Source organism: Colletotrichum lupini, chromosome 2, assembly GCF_023278565.1.
Source record: "Colletotrichum lupini chromosome 2, complete sequence".
Classification (NCBI taxonomy): domain Eukaryota; kingdom Fungi; phylum Ascomycota; class Sordariomycetes; order Glomerellales; family Glomerellaceae; genus Colletotrichum; species Colletotrichum lupini.
The window spans coordinates 5,305,246-5,330,456 of NC_064675.1; the positions used below are offsets into that span (position 1 = coordinate 5,305,246).

A 25,211-nucleotide genomic window follows, 5' to 3' on the forward strand; every position below is an offset into this window, starting at 1 on the left:
ATTCAGTCAGTAGTGCTCACCAGCCAACCTTCAACCGCGGCAACGTGAGCGTCTACGTAAAATTGCTTCGAAATCAAATTTCGCTGCGGTCAAGAGACCGAAGAGGTGGGAGGTCACACAGAGGATCTAAGGTTCCTTCGCTCCGGGTTCTCAAATCCTTCAGAGTCCTACCATGAGCGAAGGAACTGTACCGCCACTGCCATATCATCTCTAGCAAAGTCTTCGCTACAAAACTCCAATAAGCGCTATCATCCAGCATAGATAATACACCCTTCAGCATCAGCCTCCACCATTTTGCTGTAGTTGAATGGCGTTTGTCCACCAGAACAGACGCCGTGACAAGCTCACAAGCCACGGATCAGCCAGCCGCCAAATTATCGATATCGCTGGATCATCTTGTTTGTGCTTGTGCCTCTTGTGCAGCGAGCGATTCATGTGCTAGGTAACACTAGACAACGGGACACGCTCCGTTTGTGGCAGTTGACATGGCGCAGAGCGACAGTCGATAATTGACGTGACGTTTGTCCTTGTAAGAAGTAGGACACATGCAGATTTCGCGGCCAAACAACACCCAGACTTCTTGTTTCTTACACCCAAATTCCTTTGAGACCCTCAAAATTAGCGGCGCTGAACGCCAGTCGGCTAGCCACACACTCTCTCCCAATAGCCGACGCGACCGGGAAATTCTCGAGCGCCGCATCATCAATCCGGAGCGGCATGGGAAGCGGGCTGGAACTCCTGGGGAAAGCTGGGGTGTGACGTCCAATATAAGTTAGTCGGTACAAAAAACCGTTCGATGATCGTCACTGTACGTTGCGATCCCTGGTGAGACATTTCTTTCCCCCGGTTTGCCCCTAGTTCCGCCGTTCCACGGGGATTTTGGACATTTGGTTGGCACGTTTGCATTCTTAGTGACTTGGCCTGGTCTTTTAGACTTTCGAGGTTAATCCAACGTCGATCGGAACATGGCCGACGCTGGTGGGGATTGAAGATGAAGATCGCTTCCATTTCATCAATTCTGCCTATTCAGTAAAAGTCGTATTCACTTCTCGACTTTGTTTCCCCTCCTAGATGATTGGTTGAGGGTTCAATTGAGGCTAATTCTCAAGGTGCGTGGGTGCGACAGGATGGATATCACATCCCCTCTACTCTCTTGGCGTAAATGTCATTGCGAAGCTATCCCTGCCAATATCCCAACCGCGGACAAATGAGCGTGACCAAGTACGCATTTATGCTCCAAAACTCCCTCGTGTAAGCCCTGTCCCGGAGCACAAATTGCATCTCTCAGTCTCGCTATCATTTCGTCACTGTGAAGGTCCAGGCTGAGCTTCACTTGTCAACATACAGCCAGTAGATTACATAGAAGAAAGAGTCCACTTTCCAGGAGGAAGATTTGCGAAATCTTTGGCCTTCCGATGAACTGATGACGCTTGGAGGCTTACATGGACAGGCTGAGCTGCTCCTGAGAGAGATAGCTATGCCCGCCTATCAACCCACTTACCCAGGTTGCTATCAAGCTCCTATTTGCAGCCTTGGGTATGGTTTTTTTCCCACTTGCATTACTACGGTCTTTCGGCTCAGGTACTTGAAGCTTCAGTGAACACTGCGGCTTGGTACCGGCATCCAATCAAAGCAACAAAACGGGTGCTCTTCAAAGCCGCCTCACATGTACCACTTTACATCATCTTCAATTGCCGAATTACTCACCGCCGCCCGTCAATGGCATCGTATCCGTATCGTCTAGGAGCGAAATTTCAGCAAGTTCGAACCGTGGCATATATCGAAGAATTCTGGAGGCCTACTTGGGGACAACATGCGTCTAGTTCTTGGGGCGCTCCTCCGGCCGCTGTAGAGTCGAATCCTCGTGTCCCGCCATGGTTGATATGGGACACAATAAGGCTTAAGTCGACGGTCAGCGTGTTATTCTAGGACTTTCGCACGTCGGAAAGCACGACTTACAAATGACTCTTGTAACGATGAGATACATCTTCCTACTAATTACTGGAAATCAATACCGGTCGATCAAACCTAGCATCATCCAACAGACTCTCCTCGCGGGTGAGATATATTCATACCCCAAAACAACTCTCTTCGGCCAGAGCAGTTTCAGATGCATATACCACCTTCGAGGCCTACACTCCATACCCCCGTACACGATGTCACCAAATAGTCGAGCAAGCTCATCCCATCGGACACCCGCCTACCCGCCAATCCACAAACATTTGCCGCAAGCAATCGTCCGCAAGGCTCGGCCACTTATCCGCGATCATGCTATATGCACTCTGAACGAGCCTGCAAGTAAAAACCCACGTGCCAGTTTACCTTGTCACGGACCGCGACATGAGGCTCACAACAGTACGTTCAGCCAGATCCCTCCGAGATTCACTGTTTTCCACGAACCCTTACTGATGCCGAAGGTAGAAGAACAAATTGCGTTCCATCTTCCTGTTCCATCATGCTCCATAGTTTAGCCTCTTGAATTCCAATGCTTTCTCTTGAATTGAGAAGCCCTACAGTCTATACGACCGCGTGCCCGGACGGGGTTCACCAGCCACCCCTTTCACTGATATCGAAGTGCCAATCACCGAGGAAAAGATGGTGTTTTTAGAAAACAAGATATAGCTCTGTAATGGAGCTCAAAGTAGCAAAGCCAGAACATACCCCTGCCTTCGTCTCCTGGCTCGCTAGAGACCATATCTTTCCCACTATCGTTCATCATGCGCACTGGTACTGGACAAAATCCTCCTGCCTAGGTCACTAGACATTCATCTCCAGCCTTCAATCACAAAACGCATTTCAGGAACGAAACATGGCCACCGAACACTCAGGTACTCGAGAAAAATGGCGGAAGTTTGTACCAGGTTGCCTCATCAAGATACTCGGCGATGGAGGTGATCACCGCATCGTTCTATGCGAGGGTCTCGTTCCTTCCGGCTTCACTGGCTTTCGGCGGAAATGCCTGAGCGAGATCCAGCGCTCAAGGGAAATCAACTGCCAAAGTAGAATATGTGAATTGTACAGCAACGAGAAGCCGGCACCACACCCGTATCCAGGTCCTTCTATCTTTCTATATCGTAGGTCTAGTAAGTTCGGAGTCATCCGGCATTAGAACTACGAGGGTCTGAGCCTCCAAAGGCAATCAAAACAAAAAGCAAAAGAGTTCACCCCCCCCCCCCCCCCGTGCTGATTTGGGGGCTACATCTCTTGGTGCACAAACTGGGAAACGCGGACTCGAACTCGTAGCCTGTCGTCAAATAGGCTGTGTGGGCGGAAATTTTGATTGTTGACCATGAACCATTCCACCCACGCCACAGTTTGACCTGGACCCCGACCTAGAGGGCGTCTGCTGTGCTGGTGACAGAAATGGACTCGGAGGGGTATATGAAAGTTTGCTGTTGTATACTCAGGTGCGGCAGAGAATAGTTTATCAGATGGGATACACACCCGCAAGTAAGTGGATGTATCCGTCCGGACGCCACCTGCCTCATGAGACCATCTTCACGCACCAAGTACGAGACCGCGGAGCTAATGGTGGATTTCAGTCATCCAGCCCGAAGATGAAGAACACGCTCCACGTAATAATCGAAGTGGTCTTATCCCCAGATATCAAATGTTCACGGTTCACCTTTAGCACCCTACACTAACAACAAGATGGGACCCCCTTCCTCACATGCGTGTTGACCGTTTTGCTAAAATCAAATCACAGAAACATACGACCGACTATGGAATATCATTCGTGAGTGCTGCTGTGCTACGCGTCGCCTATGGTCTTCTGTTGAAGCTGTATACCATTCGGGGTGAGTTGACTCCCCTAGGGCAGTAAAGAAACGGGAAATCTCACATAAGGAAGGGTATCTAAACAGCTATATCAATCTCGTTCTGTCATCGGCTAGCTGTAGGAGAACAAGTGAACCAAAAAGTACTTCGAAAGAAACACAAGAACGCCCTGCAGCGCGGTAAAGAGTTACTACACTCAGCCATCGCCGGTATGTTTGTTTGAATTCTACTAGACGTCAACTTGCTCCCGATTTCTTTCGCGTCTTTTTCGTTTTTCTTTCAATTTTGAAGCCGTATCCGACAGATATCGCACCGCGAGAGACAGTAAGTTTCTCCCGGAGGCTTCTGATACCAAGGCGAAAAGAGTAGGTAGGTAGGTCAGGGAGCTGACGTTGGAAGACAGTCGCGACTTTGAGCATCATGGCCATATCGCAGAGGCGCACAGCATGTACAACGCTTCTTAGAAACAGCGTTGAGAATACGTCAACCGTGAAACGGGACGAATAAAGGAGTTTGGTCAAGAACCCGATGCTGCCTACTTGGCTGGTATGCCACAAGCCCAGAACCGTCCCAAGGTCAACATGGCAAGGGACACTGGTTGACTAGCAAAGCAACCAATTTCTAGCTACTACGCTCTCGACGCCTTGCCCACACGATATGAATGATGGACTTACCAAGGAGACACTCATGCTATCTGTGCCACCTGCGAGAGACTCCTACATGCCACTGGTCCGCCTACCCCGATTGGACCGGAGACACACCACGGCCTCGGGCCCGATGGTGGAGATATCTCGGAGGCCAGATGACCGATAGTCGCGCAACCCACTCGCATGCCCGCCCATCAGACGACGCGATCTCCTTCGGAGACCCGGGCCAAACAGCCCAACGCTCGGGAAAGATCGCGTGGAATCTTGCACAACATCGGCAAGCTAAGGGGAAGATACCTAAGGTAAAACTTTCCTCATCCATCGTACAGCGTCCCGCGAGCCATGTGCGACGCCGCATCCCGTCCATTCGGTCGGGCGGTGGCACATGTCCTCCCCCTCTCTTTACCGCAAGTAAGGAAGAGCTCAGCGCAACTTGCCACAGTACCTGTTTGTTTCCGTGGACCAATCTCGGAGAGAGCTGAGAGGGAAGCGTGTCAGTCCCCCGCAGCAGGTTCCGCGCCGGACCCGACGTTGAACGACCGGTTACTCCGCTCACTATTGTAGGAAAGCCCTCGGTACTGTCGATACTGTTGCACGGCGTGCTATATCACTGCAGGTGACCGCGTACGGGAGTGGACCGAAGGGCCCGTCTTTTGCGGCCGTCTGGGATATGATAGCCACTACCCGGCTTGGCTCGGACGAGTGATGGTGCCGGTGTGAACATGAAGGCCCCGAAAACAGGGATGGGTACGGATACAGATACAAACTTCAAGAGAAGAGCCAGCGGCAATGCTCCATCTACAGAGTCACATTGCGAAGTGAATGCCTTTGTCAAGTCTCGTTTGGTGTCTCGGCCAGGAAGGTCGCCTCGGTAGTGGAAGCGGTCGGTACAGCCATAGTGTCGTCTCTCTCACCAATGGTCAGTTGACGGCCATAAGCGGGGAATAACTCACCTCTTAAGGCTCCACATGTCCAGGAATGGCTTCCGTTCACATGGATAAAAATGAGGACTTCCAAGTTGGAACTGAGCAGGAGGCTGTGAGCTATATCCAGTGGGTTCGGTGAAGTTGGGACTGCCTAGAATGGCGGGCCATTGGACTGGGATACCTGTCTTCTTGGTCTCTTTGAGGAATCTGGCCGCCTCGAGGTGCTGTGCTATTGGGGGCCAAGTCATTGCAGTGGCTAGATCGAGCGGCCGACTAACCTGGGCCTGACGATTTATTGAAATGATTTAATTGGCATCACGTTTGATCATTTTCTCCGATGACTGTGGCTTAAACCAGCGCAGAGTTAGTTACTGAACCTCGCTAATCGCTCGCGGAAGACGTCTTGGCCTCCCGGCCTCGGCAGGATACACTAATTAGATGAGAGTGATCCGTGGCATGAAATTGATGAGTGCGGGGATGGAGATTTGGTTCCGTTCATCTCACCGCAACTGATGCGTGGTCCATCATCTAGGATGGGGCGTCCCCGTCAGACTTCAGTGGACAAACTCGGGGTCATGCCCGGTCTTGGCCACGCCATTCGCAAGCCCCTTCGGGCCCTGGGATTGTACCCACGGGTGGAGGAGAATGGGTCCTGCAAGATATCACCGATGGGCCGGCCAGTGTGGCCTCATCGGGAGTGCTTCGCGCCATTGCCTTTTGACCTGCAGCGTCTGCATTGCTTGCAGCGCTCGTGGTGCGCCGTCTGCTGCAGCTAGAACTTGATCGAAGTACTTGCATTGCCTTTTTCACGATCAATTGGCGCTGCGATTCGTCGCGGTTGTCGCACAGGGCCCGCCAGAACGGACAACGAGATAGAGACGGTCTGTCTCTGGTAAAATGATCGTCGCCCGTCATTCTGCCGCTAGACTCTACGGGCGATGGCGTTGTGAATAGTCACGCTGCCGACTAGAACACGACGCCAGGAACCCACAACCCTCGATCGTGGGGCAACAGAAGATGCTGTGCAAGACTGTAAGTGAGTCCTTCGACTCTCGAGAGCCACTTGTTTCGCTCCATGACCGAGAGCGGGCCTCCTGATCTGGCACTGTCGTTCGTGGCTTGCTTGCGCCAGTCTGTGGGCGAAAACGGGGGGCCGCGCAACTGGTGAGGCAATCGGCGAAAACTCTCGATAATTTCCACTTCCCGCCATGCGGAAAACGTTGGCCAAACACCCCATGTTCGAGATTTCCGAAGCAGAGGCTTCTGCTACGTTCTAACTTCTGAGAGACCGCCTGCGATTTCATCTTTGCAGGCCATTGCGAAACAAGGATGCAAACTTGGAATCTCGGGCTGTTTTGCATAGCAATAGTTGTAGTATAGGCCATCGAGGATACGCCATGGCGGCTTTCATGGATCAGACCCTGAATATCCCACTGCTCATTTGTTACGTGTGTGCGTGTGCAGTGTGTTGGCAGGGTCACAACTGGCAGCCAAGCAACAAACCCCTCAGAACGCTGTTGATGGCTGCTATCCAACCCCGAAGCGATCACTACCAAGTCGGTCCGAGGCCAAGAAGATCATGATAGGACAATCTCCACAGAATGCGTCTGATCTTCAGCGATGCTGCCAGGACATCCGCAGAGATCATGGATTTGGCCTTGGAGGAGGCGTCAAGTCGTTGTTCCTTCTGCAGTGTGCAAGGTTGATCCAGTTAGAAGACTGAGATGGGCTGCCCTGCTCTCACATACTGACACTGACTGTTGGGAAGAGCTCGTCGTCCTTGCGTCGATAGGACATCGTATTGCGTTGTGCTGCCAGATCCATCATTCAGATCCAGCGATCCAGGGACACTATCGTGCAAATTGACACAGGCTTGACGGGTCCGTGCCGCGAGACTGTTTGAATCTCGAGAGAGCACATTTCCCTCTGAATCGCGTTGCTGCTCTTAAAAAAATAAAAATAAAAAAAGGGTCGCGCGCGTTGGTGTGGTCGATTCCCCCGCAAGGCCTGAGAGCGCGCAGCAGGATAAGCGCATGTGAAGCTGCAGCGTTGCAGCGGACGGGATCCAGGCTGAACCAATAATGGCTCGCTATTGCTCCCCCGCACTGCATCAGAAGAAATGATGGATTGAAGCCATCCCAGTTGACCGAGATGAGGAAAAAGGAAGCCCTCTCATGCAGCCGGTCGCGCCTCTGTGCTTGTTGTCATTGCCAGTGGCGGGTGGAATGGACGCGGTGGGCGCCCAATTGTCGAACAAGGTATCACCGTATCAGCCCTTCGACGGATGGACCGATCATCAATAGGTATTGCAAACCGTGCTGGGCTGAGGCTTGGGGGCCAGGTGAGATTGAAACAGCCGACAAAAGAGAAGACCCATGGGCTCGATACCCGCATGGGCTAGTCCAGACGTTGAGCGCGCCTCCTCACAACCGAACAATTCGAGAAGAACTCGGCCCTAGGCGCAAGGAAGTTGCTCAAAGGGCAATCACGGGCCCAGAAGCCCGATTGATGAGGGAGAAGGGTGGGACATGTGGTCCGTGGAAGCTCATCGCACTCTGCTTCGGCACGGCATCGAGCGGACGGATAGTGTACGGAGTAGAGCCTTCCGCCGGACACGATACTGAGTGCCGAGACACGGCTCATCGAGCAGCAATGCAGGTGCCATATTTGTCGCCACTGCTGTTGTTCGGTGTGATAAAGTCTCTTGACAAGCATCAGATCGGAGGTTAGCATATCCAAGGCTCGAGCTAACCCGCACAGGCTTGCTACTCTGCACATGGAATTGCTAAGCAATGCCGTCTCTGTAGATGTGGCCCGGCTTGACTGTTCTGATACGTTGCGGAAGACCGATATGCCCGCGTCATCGAGTACTGAGGTTCCGAAGGGGATGCCCTGCCAAATCGGGTCACACTCGTGGGGGAGGACGGCGAGTGCTCCGTACCCTTGGGGCTTGATAGTGAATATGTATCCGTACATCGAGATGTTTTGTTCGATGGAATGACTAGTCGAGTTGATTGATGGCCCGTCAAGTCCTTCAAACAGCCCATATGAGCAGAGATAGACTCGCATTGCGGATGGGGTTTCTGTCAGTGCAGGCTGCAGGTGAGCTTGTTTCCATGCTGGTGCGCAGCTTCAAGATAGCGTCATGATCGGGTCTAACAACACAGAGAAAGTTCAGGTCTGACAAAGCCGCGAAAGGAGAAAAGATTTGGCGACTGGGATCCAGGAAGTCTGCCCATGAGATGTCGGGGACAGGGACCGGGGTGTAGTCGGAAATCTTTCATAATTCCCGCGGAGGCTTTGCTCCAGACAGACAAGCTGAAAGTAAAACCACAATTCTGATTAAGATAGCCCTGGACTCGTGGAGAAGATGTAGCTGGAAGCTGCCGAAAGTCTGTTGAGGATGATGGGAACTTGACGGACAGCTTGAGCCTTTGGCACACCAAGCTCGCAAGAGCGGATGAGCGAGACAACTGCCAGAGCCATGCATGTCTGAACTCTGTCGTCCAGCTCTGCAGGTTGAGACAAAAGAATCCCCTTCCTCCAAGCTCCAGGTGGTAGTGGTGACCGCAAGCGTTTCCATGCCCAAGTAAATTTCCCTGGCAAGGAAGCACCTGTCAACATGGAAAATACATACCGTACGCGTTGAAGCATCGGCGGTTGAGACTGTCGTTTCAAGCAGACAGCGGCTCGTTTCTATCGAGATGATCGAGCCACCCTTGATCAATCACCCGTCACCTGGCCTGGGCTTTGCCTCGCGCCTGCAGTAGGTGCGAGCCGTTGGCTCCTACTTCCATCCAGACCTTCTCGGCCAAGGTCATTGCCTGCGAAGCGTCTTGGTAATTGTCTTTGCCCTAAGTGAAGCTTCCTGCCAGGCACAGACGCCAACGGTGCTGATGCCGATGAGCGCCAGCAATGATAAGAGCAGCGAATGAGAAGCAACGGCTGCGGCGGCGTGGTCTAGGAAAGACACGGTAGATATCCGGCTAGAATACTGACTGTACTCGAAAACGGAACGCCGCTCGTTTATTCAACTTCTCGTCCACACTCCACCTTTGCCGTTGTCCTGCAATCTTGTTCGATGCCGCTCAACATCCAGTCGGACATGATCTGATCTTCTGACCAACCTTGACCCAGTGTGCTTACTTCAGCATCGAGAAATTGAGCGATGACCTGGTGTGGTGCTTGGATGCATCGTCTGTGAACAGGCTTGTTCGATTTTTGCAAAAGCCCAGCAAAGCAGCCTAGGGCCACGGGCATGGGCGCATCATCTATGGTAATTGAGTGCTCCCTGGCAAATCTCGAGATCAATGCGTAAATGGAATGGAAAAGCAACATGAGCTGCAAAAAATCGTGGTGCTCGGGGTATCCGCACTCCCTCTGTGCAACAGCTTCATGCTTTTCTTCAGCGGCCCCATGTGTTCTCGAATACACTTAAATAGCCTGCACCACAGGGCTGAAGTGTCTGTCAAACATATGGAGGTTGTGCGTTGCATAGCAAAGAGTATTCGCAGTCAGAAGCAAATTGCTTGCGACGGGGCGTCTCCTTGTTCGTTATGCTGGCGGGCCCTGGCTTGTTTCGATGGTTGCTGACGGGAAACCTTCGCTTCATTTCCAAAGCATGAGCTTCTATCCGTACGAATAGGTTACGATGCGGAGTACGGTAAATTAGCTGGAGCTTTCCGTTGGTCTTCTCCAGCTAGAGAGGCTTGCACCATCTCACCGCAATTCAAGCCAGCTCTTTGTATGTCAAAGGTGCCCGTCGTATGATACATGCTGAGAGCCGCACCGCAGGAGTATCTGCATGCGTACTCTGGATTCCTTTATATTTGTACTTGTGCTGGCTTGGTTAGACCTGATATTCCGCATCAGTATCTTTACGAACTTGATCTCGTCTCGCATACTCAAGCCTTCTGCTAGATTGCTAGCATGCGAGCACATCATGTCTCATCGGCAGGGGCGCCGGAAAGTTGTAGGGGCCGCAACGCCGCCGCCACATCGCCGCGAGAAGCGATCATGGCCCGTTAGCAAGCATGCTAGTCTGTTGGCCTGCTAGCGTCGTTTCCACCTTACCCCCGTTGTGGTTGCTAGCAAGAACCCGTCTGTAGCCTGTGAGAATCTCGTGTGTGTGTGTGTCGTGCTTGTTCTGGTTGCTATCGCGCGCTCGAGTAAGTACTGTGCGTAGCTGTTGCCGCCACCTGCGGTGCGGGAAGTACATGTACGAAGTGGGCCGCTCATAGTGTTGCCCCTTTGCATGTAAGTGCTCGTGCATCCCACGTACAACATACCTCAAATGTCTCTCCATTGCCCGTCTCTTGTGTGCTACTGGCGACCCGTTGGTCGTTGGCCGACGACTTGTCTTGTGGACCCCTGACTGATCTCTCGCCGTGGACTAAATATAGTGTGAAAAAGCGAGCTAAGGCTCAAAGTCAAAGGAAGAGCAGAAAGGGCGAGTATGTATGAAGAATGAAGGAGTAAAGAAGGGAAGCTCAAGTGAGGTCATGAGCATTGCAATATCAACAAGCCTCAAGATCAGATCAGATCGGAGGCTGGGCTCTAGCCAACGTCATCAGCGCTGTCAAGAGCGGCCGGTCGAGTGAATCAATCGGGCAGGTCGGGGTGTAGCCTAGTGAGCGTACGGATAGGTGATTGTATCCTTACTATGTGCGTGTGCGGTATTACTGTTGTGAATACAGAGTATAGTGCGCGTGTGTATGAAGTCAACGGTCGAATGCCTGAGCGGCACCAAGAGCGACTCCTGGAGACCATGGGTCAGACAAAATCACACGGCACATCTGCCTTCCTTCTGCAAGACGTCGAGGTTCGGATATAACTCACGTATTCCGGGTTTGTTGATAGGGTGTTGCTGATGTCACCAAGCTGCGGAGTCCATCACGAACGGCTTCTCCCCTCCATCTTATGTCTCCCTTGTCGGTGACCACCCGGACGCCTAGGCCTTTCGGATCAAGTGCGGCGGCGGCAATAACTCCAGTATGCTCCAGTCTCCCGTCGAACGAATGGGCCTTGTCTCTTGCGCATGGGGTGGGAGGCGGAGGGCGGACAGAGCAGGCGTGTGAAATGGCCCTGCAATTTTTTTTCCCTGTCGAAGACAGGGGACGCCATCCCTTCCGATATGCAGGTAGCATTACCTCACCATCTCTAGCATGGCAAAGCCACCATGGTGGGGCACTTTGTCAAGTTGAATACGGAGAAGCGTTCCCTTCTGCCCCTTCGTATCCGCCGATTATCACACGTAACCGGTGACTGACGACTGCACTCGCGCCGCAGTCTGCACTGCAGAAGGGGGAGAGACAGCTCCAGAGACAAGATTGAGGCGAACCAGATGGTGATTGGCCGGGAATGTTGGCGAGGCATGTTGTTGTACCGCCGTGGCGGTCTGTCGTCTAGTACGCCGAGAGATGCATCGACAAGCTAGGTAGATACTCTGGCTGGTGAATCCAGAGACGGTCCAGAAAAGTGCGAAAGAATCTAAGTAGGTAGTATACATGCGTTCCTTGGTGGGATCTAGTGATGGGCTGATGACATTGGTCGAGCCGAAGAATCTGCATTTCGTCCCATCGTGTAGGACTCTGGAGCCTAGTAGGTTTGGGTGTGGGTGTGTGCATCGATCCCGAAGAACTGGCACTATGCTGGATTTCAGCACTTGGGCACTTGCTTGGGTAGCTTGTACATCCATACAGTGCTGTCGTGTACCAAGCGTAAGGGTCCTCTGGCGAGGGAGGCTGAAGAGGCGTATGGCTACCGTGAAGACTCGGCAGTGTGAGGTCAGATAACCTAGCACGGGCGAGCTTGGGAGCGCGAACGTTGAGGTGTTTCGTTTCCGCCTCCTTGGACGTTTGTTTGACGCGCGATGGATCGACGTTGCGCGTTGAACAAGTCTCCGAAGCGGTGTTGCATCTTTGGGTCTTTGGGTCTTTAGTTTGAAGGTCGAACATCCCATCTTTCTCATCTGACAGTGCCCGGACCTATGCCCGGTGCCGCGTGGGAATGGCGGTTGCAGGTAACGGTGTTGTTCTCTGCATGTACAAGAATTGAGATGATCATGTTGAGCGTGCTGCTGGGTATTCGAAAGTTGTAGGGAGTATGAGGTGGTTGTATCTGCAGCGCTCTTGCTTTTGCACCTGTGCCATCCATCTCTTTGGCGATGCTGAAGCCTTAAGGGGTAGCTTACGTGCCTACCTACCCGTACGCTGCGTTTACGAAGTAGCAGTGAATAGGTAGGGACGGGCGCGGCATTGGTGGACCGGCACGGTAAGTGGTGGATTGAACGTTGTGGTTGTGTTTTTGTTGTTCCCGAATCCCTTGGGGCTTCCTCATTCGGGACACCAGGCACACAGGAAGGAGGCACTCGTGGCATTCTGAGCGCGGCGAGCATTTCCAGTCGCCCACCCAGGAGCAAGGGGTAGCGTGGTCGTGATTCGCCGCTTTTCGTTCGTCCACCCAATGACAGATTGCCAAAATTCTCCAAGCCACCTACTGTGTAGGAATACGTCCTCACGTCCTTCCCAGGAGACCAAGGGACGCGTCCTGGCCATTCCTGTTTGGGTTATTTTCGGAGGGGATTTGGGAGGTCCGCCCTGTGTGTAGGCGATATGGAGAAGGAGAAGAATAACAAGTGGAAGGGTATAGTCTCACACATGGCTGCTCAACCTCGATTCCTACATACCTACCTTCCAGAGTATCTACATTGATACATGGAAGGAGCTCTCCTGAGTCCACAGCTATGTCCCCGAAACGTTGATGGCCAGCCTTGTGATATCTTATCTGAGATCACGATGAAGCAAGCACAACTGACGCTTTACCCATCATGTTGACATAGTCTGTTTTTTTCTTTCTCTTTTTCACTGCTTATGCTTTCCTTCCTAGAAGTAGGCACTGTAGGAAGTTGAGGGTCAAGTTGTGAAAAGGCAGCGAGCATATAGGACACTGAAATGTTCCTCGACGTACTACGGATGGATAGGAGAGAAAAGTATCCGTACATTGGACCGCACTTGTATGCAGGACTAGACTGGACCAGTCAGATACGATGGCGTTGGGCCGGGGCACCCAGTCTGCCGCAACGAAAACACAGGGTACATGGGATCAAGGGTAGGGGACCTGCCTAGGATCAAGGCCATGGTGGATTGTGTGATTGTGCATTTACAAGCAAGCGCATGTATCCCTATCCGCATGAATGGGCGGCGTGGGTACTTTTATGATCCATTTCCTGCACTAGGTACGGAGTACTGTGTACGCAGTACGGTCTCCAGGAAAGTGGAACTCCATCGTCGCCTGGCTCCAGCAGACCAATGCAGCACCATGGGCCATCGGTACGATACCACAAACCTTCCCATTTGGCAATCTCCATTTCGACCCTTCACTGCGCCTGCCCACCCCGAACCGCCATTTTGCCTGAGAGAAACCTCCTTCTCCTCCTCCTCGCCTCCTAGGAATTCCCTCTCACCACACCCGACTTGCTCTCTCTGTATCCCCTCAAAAAAATCCCATCTCTTCTCTTCCCTTTCGTTCCCCCTTCTTCCTTCTATTCTTCCCCCATCTGCCGCCTCTCTGCCCCCAATTGCATCGTCGTTCCCCTAAATCCCAACCCACATCACCAACGTACCCCCTTTTCCCTCCCCCCCCCCCAAAACAATTAACGGAATCCCTAAGAGGTTGCCTGACTCTCAGGGTCCCCTTCCCGACTTGGATCCATATTCTCTTCCCCCGTCTCTTCGTTGCCAACCCCGAATCGCACTTTGCATCTCCGTTACTGCCGCCTTCTTTCCTTTCCACGTCTCGCCCGTTCGTCCTTCCGATAACAAGGAGAAAAAGAAAGCAAGCGAAAAAAAAACAGACAAACACAAACCGCACTCTCTACACGCTGATCGACTGCAACTTCTTCTTTTTGTGACCCGAGATCTCGATACACCCTCCATCTCAAAACCCGAACAAAAGACGAGCTTCAGGTTTACGTGGCTGACTCGTCACCAACTCATCCCGTCCCCGACGATTCTCTAGCTACAATTTCGAGCCGGATACGAGTGCTTCACATCCCCATGTTCCCGGTCGACTACTAGCTTTGCTTCGAGTTGTCTCGGTGACACTCGATCTTGCCTCCCTTTGGTCGATTCCTATATCGTCCCGTACGAGTGCTCTCCAACAGCCCCTTCGCAGTAGACGCGAACCATCATCTTTATTCTCAGTACGACGATACTCTCGCTGTAACACCTGGCCGCAGGCGACCTTCGTTTCCACAATCGCTATCTGTTTCCAACCACAGCTTCCTTCTTTCTAGAAAGAAGTCAGTCGTTTTTGGGACAGATTAACTATTCTTCCATTTTCTACCTTCGTATAAAAGAGAAAGCAAAGAAAGGTTCGTTAGATTCGTACCTCGACTCTGATCGTTGCCGGCGGCCATTTTCCTGTCGTGTCATACGCATGACAGTAGCCAGTCATCCGCTAGGCCTACTGAGAGTCTGATGCTGACATCAAACTCGAGTGGAAAGAGCCTTGCTAACACTTGCCTGCCTCTTCAGTATTCTGCAGATCCAGCCAGCAAACCGCTCGGCTTCGTTATCACCTGTCTTCGCCCTCCCTTGGAGTAAGACAATCTAGCCGTACTTCGAACTTGAGCAACTTGCCCGAACATAGGACCGGTGAAGGACTGCTTGTTCGCCACTATTTCCTCTCGACGGCTCCTTGGAATATGGCCGCGCTGGTTCAAACGTACCCCCAGCAGACCACTACTGTTACCACTCTCCAGTCGAGACCCTCAGGCAACATGGTCCCAACACAAGCCCAGGCGAACCAGCAATACATGGCTGCTCAACAGTCGCAGAGGAACTTTTCAGGTTCCGCCGTGTATCGCGGTAGTAATGCCCCTATTCAGCCTTACGCTTTCACCAGCACACCGAGTTTGAACACCAACAACCAGTGGCAGCAATATGGCAACGGATATCGCACGGCATCTTCACCTGCGGTGCCGACGCAAGGCGCGCGTCACGGAGGAAGCTCTTCAGTATCAAATGTTGGCTACAACCACGGCATGGGTACTAGCAAAGGAGGTTCGAGGGACGATTCGGGCATTCCTACTGCTCGCACAAATTCACAGGCCCCGAGGCCTCAGTCGGCGTATCTGGCAGGCAACACGACACAGCAAATGACATTCGCTCAGACCGCTGGGACTAAGACGACGCCTGATAGGTACCGGCGCCCGGCTCTCCAGCAACAACAACCTCGCCAGACTAGCGCCCCGTCAGGCTCAGGCATGGCGACTGTTAGTCATTTGTACAATGATGAGCAAAAGAACGCGTCAGTGCGAGGCCGGAACCCGTCTTTCCAGAGCAGACCAAACAGTTATTATGGTGCGGTTGATGACATGCAATTAAGTCAACAACAAAGTGTGGAAGACAGCAAGCGGCTCAGGCGGCGCAGCATGCACTCGCTTGATTCTGCCGATTATCCCAAGCCGCTAACCCCACAGGAATTCTCTCAACCGGAAGATTCCTCCCGTTCCGACCGCGTGCCAACTCCCAAAAACAGCGAAAAGACACTTCGCATCGTCTCCAGTCTTGCACCTCCCGCCGACAACAACATGCATGTCCGCAATGGCAGCGCTGAAAGCCTTGCATCGAGCCGCAGCAGCCATTCCAGACCATCTTCGGTAAGTCGTCACTCCCGGTTTTTGCGGTGTCGCTGGAGGCGCTCTGTCTCCGCCTCATCCCTTCATTCGATTGCCCAATCACGCACTGGCCCAGCCATCCTCAAGTGTTCCATCGCTAACAAGGTTATTTCCACCAGTCTGCCAACCGCAGCGTACCCACCCCCACGGGCAATCCCTCTTCCTCTTCAACTCCTTCACACTTGGATGATGGCTCCTCGAAGCAAGATTATCCTAAAATCGTGAATATTCCTCCACGTAGCTCATCGTCAGATGCGGCCAAGAGGCAGTCTACTCCCTCTCCTCTCTCAAAGCCGGTGACCATGGCGACCGACTCGAGTCTCCAAAAACCACCTTCCTCTCTGGGCAATGCTCCGCAACAGGTCTTGTCTCAGAGCACGACTGCGTCCAACAGCAACAACGCTAGCAGCCCCGCAGCCCAGCATTTGGCTGCGATTAGCCAGAAGAGTACAAAATCCAAGAGCAAGACATCGCGATTGCGCAGAGCCTTCTCATTTGGTAGCGCGGCCGATTTCAAAAAGGCCTCCGGCCTCGAACCTACCATCGACGAAAATAGTGTGTCTGATCCCACCAGATTGCACAAGGAGCCGACAGCGGCCGAGATTTACGATGCAGAACAGGCCGCCATCGCGAAGAAGCAGGAGGAAGGGGGCATCGGGAACAACATCTATGGCGGAAGGCTATTCTCCAGTTCGACAGACAACCTCTCCATTTCGTCCACCGCATCATCTGCCTCAATCATGATCCGTAAGATGGGTCGTGGCATGAAAAAGAGTACTCGTAACCTCGTTGGCCTCTTCCGGCCAAAGTCCGTTATTGGCGTTCCGGCAGCAGATGCGCTGGCCCCAGAAGCCAGCCAGGCTGCCGTGTCCATGGTTACCGTTGAAGCCGAGAGAGTCAATGTCAACGCTGATCCTCATGCACAGAACGGCGGTGGCACTGGATTTCCTCATCTGGAACGTAACTCCTTGGATATTTCGAATACCCCTAGCATGGTTTCGGAACGTGCTGGAAGTTCAGGTACCGATAGCGCGAGGCGAAAGAGCATTGTCGATGGTGATAAGGAGCGTGCCGAAGTGCTTGCTGCTGTCAGGAAAGGCATTCTGAAGCACAACAGATCAGGCAGCCCTGCTCGCGACCCGCGATCCAACTTCGAGTTGCCCGCGATCCCGAACGTCGCCGATTCTCCTATCTCAACTGCACCCAGCACGCCAAATGACGAGGCTCAGGGCCATAAGCGTTCCGGATCTGTCGCCATCGGTAACGAAGACTATTTCATGACTGCTTTGAGGCTTCGCCAGGACACCAAGAGTGCCCCAGGTACGCCTTCGGGCTCCGCCAAGAGGAACGCAACTTTCTCGCCGAGAATCGTCTTCCACGACACTTGGCCCAGCGGCGAATATGATCGTAGGGGCGAAATTGCTACTTGCAATCGCCTGACGCCGATGCTAGCCCAGCAGATTAAGGAGGAGCTCAACACATTCAAGATGGTACGTGCTGATCTTGACATCACAGATGGATGCATCGCTAACTGCTCACAGGAAATGGAAGTTCACGAAAACTCCAAGATTTACACGCACTTCTTCTAACGATGGCTACGCCTCCAAGACGGAATCCCACCACTTTTGCTTCTTGATGACGGGCACCAAACCCTCAATCATGTATTTGAACTACATTTACCATTCGACGGCGTTCAGGAACAGCATCGTACGGTGTCAGGGCGTTTACTATCGTCACTCGACAGCATTTTTCTCGCCTGACTGAGAAGCCTTGCCCGGCCGCCCTTTGTCGATTAATTCTTTTTTTTATTTACTTTTTTCACAATGGGCGGGAGGTATACGAAGACGGCGGCCGGATGGGACAGCCTTGCAGCAGGCCAGTCAGTGCAGATTACGGGCCGATGGCCTCTTTGCATTTGAGCAGCAATCACACGGACCTCGAGGACATGATGGCGATAATAGCGGTGACCTCTTACACTTTATCAGATGGGCCCAAGTCCTCTGACGACTTAGATGCGGATTTCTGAAAAGATGGCATCACTCACTCACACACATACACACACTTGACACTCGATCGAGGTTTAGTGTTTCGATATTTGTTTTGTAAGGGCTTAAAGGACTTTTCGTTACCTGTCGGTTCTCTTCGAGTTACGTCGCCTTCAAAGTTCGTCGGGTCATGAGGAGGCGGAATAGAGTGTGGCTTTTTTCTTCCAAAAGAACAGCTTAGTCTCAGCGAGGTCTCGATGCTGGTATCGACCGCTCCAGCGAATTGAATAGTTTAGAGCGGACTAGAGCGAGCGCGCATAGTGAAAAGTTTGCATGTGAAAAGCCCCGTCCTACGCAAGTAATCCTTTGTTGGGTTGCGTGTGTCATGAATGGTCTGACACACCGTCTCAGTGCTAGAGCTAAATGAGCCTTGAGAAGCCGCAGTGTCAAGTACTCGTCTCCGCAGAGCGTTTCTCCTTGATCGGCGGGACGACGTCATTTGCTGTAGATGACAGTTCCCCTTCCCTCGCAGTTCCTTAGGTTCCATGCGTGGGGGAAACACTGGGCCCAATGACCCCACCCAATCAGGTAGAGTTTCCCATCTGGGGTTTCTCAGCCTCGCACTCTGTTAGTGTGCAAGGCTCAACCAAAAATTTCTGCCATCACAAGCCAAAGTAGAAAGATTCGCAATCGACGGCAAGGCGACATTCGGTCGAGCGTGCGATGTCAAACTGAACCCCCTAGTCATCAGTGATTTTTTTTTCTCTTTTCTAAAATTACAGTCGAAATTCTGGAGGGGTTTCTCAAGCTCTGGAGGCTCCGGACGTCTCAGACAACCCGGTTCGCCCGATTCTTGACCTCGACGAGAAGCATGGCGACAACGACAGAGGCCCCGACCGCGGGGCTTGAGGCCGGAGCATCGACAGCGGCCGTGACCAGACCGAAGCTACACGGGCGGGCATTCTATGAGAGCATCGGAAGTCCAAAGTACATTCTCGCACCCATGGTGGATCAATCTGAATTTGTAGGTTTTTTTTCTTTCTCTTCTCCCCAAAAAGCTCGTGGTGCGGAGAGGCACTGTCTGGGAGCGGGATTGCTAACGGCCTTCTATAGGCATGGCGAATGCTGAGCCGGTCGTTCATCCCAGCGTCCGAGCAGAAGAACCTGGTGGCCTACACACCCATGTTCCATGCGCGATTGTACAAAGACACGGAAAACTACCGCCAGTGCCATTTCCAGGCGGTCAGACCCGACGACTCGAACGATGCGACTGGCACTGCTGCGACTCCGACGAACCCGACTCCGACGACCAAGCCCTGGCTCGACGGCAACCCCGCCATCGACAGACCTCTGTTTGTGCAATTCTGCGCAAACGACCCCGACGCCCTCCTCGGCGCCGCCCTCAAGGTCGCGCCCTACTGCGACGCCGTGGACCTGAACCTGGGATGCCCGCAAGGCATCGCCAAGAAGGGAAAATACGGCGCCTTCTTGCAGGAGGATCAGGACCTCATCTTCAAGCTCATCAACACCCTGCACAAGAACCTGCCCATACCCGTGACAGCCAAGATCAGGGTCCTTGACACTAGGGCCGCGACGCTGGCGTACGCACGCAACGTGCTCGCGGCGGGCGCGTCCATCCTCACGGTCCACGGCCGGCTGCGCGAGCAAAAGGGACATCTGACGGGCCTGGCGGACTGGGAGACCATCCGGTGGTTGCGGGGTCAGCTGCCGCCCGAGACGGTGCTGTTCGCGAACGGAAATATACTGCAGCACAGTGACTTGCAGCGCGCGCTGGACGCCACGGGCGCGGATGGCGTGATGAGCGCCGAGGGGAACCTGAGTGACCCCGCCATCTTCAGCCGGCCGCCGGACCCGGGGACTGAGACGAGGGAGTACTGGCGCGGCAAGGACGGGAAGGGAGGGTACCGCGTCGACGCGGTGATGAGGCGGTACATGGATATCCTACACAAGTACGCCGCGGGCCAGGACCCACCCTCGCGGCGTCCGTTGTTTGTATTCGGTGACGACACGGCGTGGATGGAGGAGATGGATCGCGCGGAGGCGGAGCAGGACGAGCCGGAGCGGAAGAAGAGGAGGCGAGACGTGACCAACGGGCCCAAATCTGCCAAGAGCCGGGCGCTGAGCCCGAATTACTCGGCGATGCAGCCGCACATGTTTCACCTGCTACGGCACTTCGTATCGAAGCACACTGACGTGCGGGACTTGTTGGCGCGGAGCCGGGCGGGCGATTTGGAGGCGTACGAGAGGATCTTGAGCATGGTTGAGCGCAAGGTTGCCGAGGGGTTGATTGAGTATGAGGCCCGGGGCGCGGAGATGTTTGCGGGTGACGAGGTGCTGGGTCCGGAGGCCGATGCGGCAGAGGTTGTGGAGGAGGATGGGGAGAGTTCGAGGGGCGCGGTGAAGCGGTGTAAGAGGCCTTGGTGGGTTGTGCAGCCGATTATCCGGCCTTTGCCCAAGGAGGCTATGGCGAAGGGGGCGGTGTCGTTGAGTAAGAAGGATAAGGCCAAGTTGAAGGCTGCTGGGAATGGGGAGGCGGCAAAGGAGGAGGGCAAGGAGGAGGAGGTGAAGCAGAATGGGGAGAAGGAGGATCAGAGTGTTCAGGAAAAGGTTCTTGAGACTGATGATAAGTTGCTTGCCGGTTGATGAAGTACGGCCCCCCAAAAATAGATGATTAGAATAATATACCCCTCTCTTCTGAGAATGACATACTCATTGGAATGACGGTCTCGCTCTGCCAGGTCCTAGAACTCAAGCACGCATCACGATACATCTCATTCAGAACTTGCCCCTACTATTCCCTTTTCACGCAAGTGGAAGAGAGCCCCAAAGCGAGCCCATCACATCAGTGTAGCCTGCACCGCTTCCTTTAAAACAGCTCTCTGTAGCTTCTCTGAACACGGCTAGCTCAGGCGTAGTGATATCTGGGACCAAATACTAACTGATGTTTTGCCATGCTTGCGGCCACGAATATCTTGAAGGGAGAACCCGGGCCAAGCTTGCGTGAGACGTTGAGGACTCCATTCACCTTAGCAAAAGCGTTGAGCGAAAGCCTGCTGCCTGTGCATGTTCCCTGCTATACTTTAATGTATACTAGACGGTATATACACTGGATGAAAGGTGGTTTTTAGGGTGGTATATAGGGCATTAAGACCTGGCTATGCGTAGTCTTTAACTAATATCCTGCCGAAACTGCTGGTCGCGGTATTTACTTGATAGTGCCTCGTGTATCTACGGCGGAGAGGAGAATGTTACTTACTCTCTTAGAAGGGTAAAAAAATGAGTTAATATACTTCATAGGAACGGAGCTATAATCCAGCGGTCACCAGATCTCAGCTATCGCATGACGACGAGTAAGTGAAATAAATATCAAGCTCCTTCCCTTAAATTTGACTACCCATGTCTGATTACAAAGTCGCGCTTCGCTTTAAATAGCTTGGCTACGTCGCGGGTGGGGGAGTCATCTGGATAATGAGCCTGCGTGATGAGCTTTGAGCTGCGGAGTGCCTGGCTGAGCGATGACTCGGGAAATCAATACTAGACCGAAAGTTACGAAACGGACACATCCTCCCGCCCCTTCTCCTTCTTTATCCCTTTCTAGTGGTTGACTATTCAGTTGGTATACAGCTCCGATTCCGAGAGCTCACTTCGAACATTCAGTATACCACTATATGAACTCTCGAGCTCTGTGTGTGTAAGTCTCGGTCGCGGCCCGTCCCTGGTTTAAGGTTCTTAAATATCCGAAAGCCATCTTTTGTGTGGTGAAGGACAAATCGGTTGCTCCTGTGCAGCTGAATGAATATTGAGTGGTTGCTGTCATGATGCTCAAGGTACCTACCTTGAGAAGGATATGTTCATTGGCCGTACTGCTCTCTCATTGCAGGATCCAACAATGAAGAGTGTGTCTCGGACAACTTCAACGTCTACTTACTGCTGTATCTACCTCGGATCGAGCGAAGAGTAGCTTCACTCAAACACTCTGCTTTAAAGCCATAGTGTAAGAACACAGCTCTGAGCCCATGGTCAATGCCACACTACTCATAGCGTTTTGAGGCTGTACGGAATGTGTATTCGTGCAGCGTCACCCCCTTACTCGTAGGCAAAGTTCAGCTTCACTCGTGTCCCGCCAGTAGGCAGCGTACAGCCATATGATGTACAAGACTCACCTCCATAATCATGAGGAATTCCAATCAGCCCGTGATAGATCAGCGGTGTGGCGTAGACTTTGTTTGTTGTGGGGGTTACTCGGTCACTCCCGTAAGTTGCTCTTGAACGATGCTATGGTTAATCTCATTCGCACAAGAGTCGTCTTCATATTATACCATCACAAGAGTGAATCCGATATTACTCTTGTACACTTGCACGTAATCGGTGAAACCCAATTCCAAGTCAGTCTAGTAGGCTGGAGGTTTACGATCCGGTTTTGCTGCGCCCAAACTTGCTTCCACGTGTAACACACAGATTTGAACCTGGGGAATCATAGTGAGCCTGAACGAAGTAATTAATAGACAAAAGGGAGCCTGTTTCCCCCTAGCTTGTTGATTGCTTTTCAATTTTCGGAGGCTACAGAATAACTTCTCTTGCCATTTTTCTAGTACAATGTCAGGTCAAAACCCACCAGTGTTTCAGCTAAGAAACCAACAAGACTCTTACCAGCAAGAGCATACAGGCTCAAGTCCTGAAGATGTCATCGAGGCTCCCCAGATCCAACCGCCCGGTCAAGATAGCTTGCACCAGGACATACCGGCGCAACCGTTTTACCACAATGAGAGCGATTCCCACCAGGCAAACGTCTTGCCATCCCCTTCGACTATGTCCTCCGATGTCTAGCCTCAGCAAAAGACCAGAGACTCACTTCTACTAACACGCAATAGCGAAACTGAGCGAGAGACGATAGCTGAGAGTATGCCAGCTTCCCTCACGGTACAAGAGGCTGTGATCGAAGACGCCTCTATTCTTAGACAGGAGCAGCTCGTCTGCTCGGAGCAACCCTTGTGCGATAGCGCTGGCTCAAAAAGCAAACTTCATCACCCAATGTCACTGATAGTGTATGCTCCGTTCTGGAAAGTCTGGTGGAAAGAGATCCTTTGCCTCATGGCCAGCATCGCCTTATTGATCGGTAAGCAAATGCGTGGCTAAGCACAAGCCATCCAGAATTCATCCGGGAATGTCGTTGTCTGATGACCATCATTTATCACTGCAGCTATTATCGTCTTTCTCGCTATTTATGACGATCAATCGTTGCCAAGTTCGCGTTCCAAGATCACGCTTAACACAGTTATCGCCCTCTTCACAACGTTGGCTAAAGGAGCCTTCATGCTACCAGTATCGACTGCTTTGAGCCAATCGAAGTTCACCTGGTTCTTGAAATCAAGACCCTTGCATGATTTTCATGTCTTTGATCAGGCAAGTAGGGGCTGGTCGGGTTCTATGAAAATGCTATTTCGGGTGCGTTTCAAGCACACAGTCGCTCTTGGCGCTATCTTGATGATCGTCAGCATTCTTTCCTCCCCAGTAACTCAATTGGCTATCAACTACCGTCAACGAGATGATCCAGCACCTGGAGAGTCGGTCAGGATTTTTACCATCGATTAAATCAGCCTGGACGAGCGCAGACTGAGAAGGGTGGCTCGAGAAGCGTCAGTGAAGGCTACTATGCCGGATACTGCAAGTTTCGAAGTACCGGCACCCCCACAGAAATCTGTGTGCTTTACAGGAAATTGCGACTTTGAACCATATCAGTCACTTGGTGTTTGTGTTGACATTGCCAACATAACTTCTAAACTTCGCGTTGAGCCGATAAGTAACTTGACGTCGGACTTGATCGCGGGCGGTAATGGGAGACTGACTCTCGGTCGAAAGACATGGAACATCAGCCTGTCGAGCAAATATGGGCTCTTGCACCAAAGCTCATTAGTTCTCAAAGGCGACTTGCTTGAGGGGTCCGATACCTTCGGCTTCTCAAACAGAACAAGGCTTCTCAAAACCAGAAACAGCTCGTACTTCTTCATCTACACTTCTCCGCTACGGCCTGACAAAATCTTGCATCTTCCGAGTCAGCCAGACGGTGCCGAAGATATGTACTACTCGATTACGGACTTTAAATACGAGGCAGTCGAGGTCATGTTCCATCTCTGCGTTCAGACATTCGAAACAAAGGTTCATAAGGGGGTTGAACAGACCACGATAACCAATACTATATCGCAAATAGATGACCCAAGCAAAGGAATCATCATGGGTCCCAAGTGTATAGTTTCGGAGGAAGGAAATCGTATGTGCGGACTGGCGAAAGAAACAGACGGCTTGGTTGCTCAAATCACACCCCCGAATGCTGGAACAAGGAGGTTTAGCGCCTCATACGCGTCCATGTGGTGTATGGTCGAGGGTTTATCCTGGGTGCTGCAAGGAGAAGCAGAATTGAGCCTTGCGCACCTTGAATCAGATGGCTTCTTTTGGGTTGGTAACTTTGCCCTGGCCTGGCTCGATGATGTGCTCTACACCAACCAGACTATCTTCAACTCCACACAGCGAGCGATCTATCTCGGCAACTTTCTCACAAATATGGCTACTAGCATTTCATCTGCGTAAGTTCTTTTCCTTGTCTTTATACAACTTATCTGACCAAGTTTGACAGACTACGAACCACTCATCACCAAGATGAGAGACCAGGCGTGGTCGTTATCGAGGGAACCCCTCTAAAGGAGGTGTCATTTGTCCATATAAGTTGGGGTTGGGTTTCTTTCCTCGCCGTCGAGATTACTGCAGCGACACTCTTACTTACCATCATAATTGCTGCCCAGAGTGCGGCATATCGAAAACGAGGACCGGAGAATGTCTACATCCCGGCCGACGTAAAGGATTCGGCTTTGGCAAGCCTTGTCGTCCTCAGTAATGAGTGCCGCGAAGCCTTAAGCGATGGTCTCCAGCCGGCAGCTATTCTTCAGAAGACTTCGAAGAAATTGCAAGTCACGCTTCGAGGGAACGAATTTGAGCTTGCTGGTGACCCCGAAGGGCCATCTTCTCCTTCAGGCAAATATAGTACCCAAGAGGTATCCGCGGAAGAACATGCCATTCCCAAGAAGCGTTTTCTTGGTCGAATTTTTACGAGTATGCGAGCGTGACGAGCAGAGTACGAAGCACCGAGAAGCAAAAAAAAGTAGGAAGGAGAAAGTGTCAG

At 52.3% G+C, this 25,211-nt stretch overlaps 6 protein-coding genes across 6 annotated transcripts; 4 read left to right on the top strand and 2 right to left on the bottom strand.

Moving 5' to 3' along the window:
- Positions 1-545: 545 nt before the first annotated feature.
- CLUP02_03932 (uncharacterized protein) lies at positions 546-4,284 on the top strand (the record flags this gene model as incomplete). Its single annotated transcript, XM_049282949.1, has 13 exons — positions 546-753; positions 1,127-1,251; positions 1,364-1,541; positions 1,598-1,911; positions 2,046-2,447; positions 2,509-2,598; positions 2,651-2,727; positions 2,776-3,053; positions 3,337-3,575; positions 3,632-3,797; positions 3,894-3,986; positions 4,069-4,101; positions 4,181-4,284. 13 exons carry the CDS (start codon positions 546-548, stop codon positions 4,282-4,284), a joined length of 2,307 nt encoding a protein of 768 aa, XP_049140092.1.
- Positions 4,285-4,312: 28 nt separating this feature from the next.
- On the bottom strand, positions 4,313-10,636 carry CLUP02_03933 (uncharacterized protein; the record flags this gene model as incomplete). Its single annotated transcript, XM_049282950.1, has 28 exons — positions 4,313-4,371; positions 4,452-4,467; positions 4,528-4,687; positions 4,752-4,902; positions 4,981-5,026; positions 5,053-5,333; positions 5,436-5,579; positions 5,723-5,780; positions 5,855-5,878; positions 5,984-6,279; positions 6,338-6,623; positions 6,688-6,783; positions 6,887-6,899; positions 6,949-7,037; positions 7,095-7,245; positions 7,427-7,547; positions 7,606-7,747; positions 7,778-8,446; positions 8,536-8,648; positions 8,710-8,949; positions 8,988-9,016; positions 9,089-9,204; positions 9,234-9,310; positions 9,397-9,730; positions 9,825-10,049; positions 10,124-10,274; positions 10,419-10,469; positions 10,527-10,636. 28 exons carry the CDS (start codon positions 10,634-10,636, stop codon positions 4,313-4,315), a joined length of 4,248 nt encoding a protein of 1,415 aa, XP_049140093.1.
- Positions 10,637-10,766: 130 nt separating this feature from the next.
- On the bottom strand, positions 10,767-13,488 carry CLUP02_03934 (uncharacterized protein; the record flags this gene model as incomplete). Its single annotated transcript, XM_049282951.1, has 13 exons — positions 10,767-10,906; positions 10,990-11,108; positions 11,189-11,434; positions 11,500-11,539; positions 11,604-11,754; positions 11,857-11,995; positions 12,050-12,249; positions 12,326-12,492; positions 12,597-12,683; positions 12,720-13,001; positions 13,066-13,135; positions 13,248-13,374; positions 13,418-13,488. The coding sequence occupies 13 exons, from the start codon at positions 13,486-13,488 to the stop codon at positions 10,767-10,769; spliced, it is 1,839 nt and encodes a 612-aa protein (XP_049140094.1).
- Positions 13,489-15,056: 1,568 nt separating this feature from the next.
- Positions 15,057-17,620, top strand: CLUP02_03935 (uncharacterized protein; the record flags this gene model as incomplete). The annotated part of the gene is made up of 3 exons (XM_049282952.1): positions 15,057-16,013; positions 16,151-17,521; positions 17,573-17,620. The coding sequence occupies 3 exons, from the start codon at positions 15,057-15,059 to the stop codon at positions 17,618-17,620; spliced, it is 2,376 nt and encodes a 791-aa protein (XP_049140095.1).
- An 819-nt stretch (positions 17,621-18,439) lies between these two features.
- Positions 18,440-20,680, top strand: CLUP02_03936 (dihydrouridine synthase; the record flags this gene model as incomplete). Its single annotated transcript, XM_049282953.1, has 3 exons — positions 18,440-18,461; positions 18,799-19,040; positions 19,130-20,680. 3 exons carry the CDS (start codon positions 18,440-18,442, stop codon positions 20,678-20,680), a joined length of 1,815 nt encoding a protein of 604 aa, XP_049140096.1.
- A 1,953-nt stretch (positions 20,681-22,633) lies between these two features.
- Positions 22,634-25,155, top strand: CLUP02_03937 (uncharacterized protein; the record flags this gene model as incomplete). Its single annotated transcript, XM_049282954.1, has 5 exons — positions 22,634-22,848; positions 22,909-23,153; positions 23,238-23,601; positions 23,659-24,618; positions 24,669-25,155. 5 exons carry the CDS (start codon positions 22,634-22,636, stop codon positions 25,153-25,155), a joined length of 2,271 nt encoding a protein of 756 aa, XP_049140097.1.
- Positions 25,156-25,211: the final 56 nt, after the last annotated feature.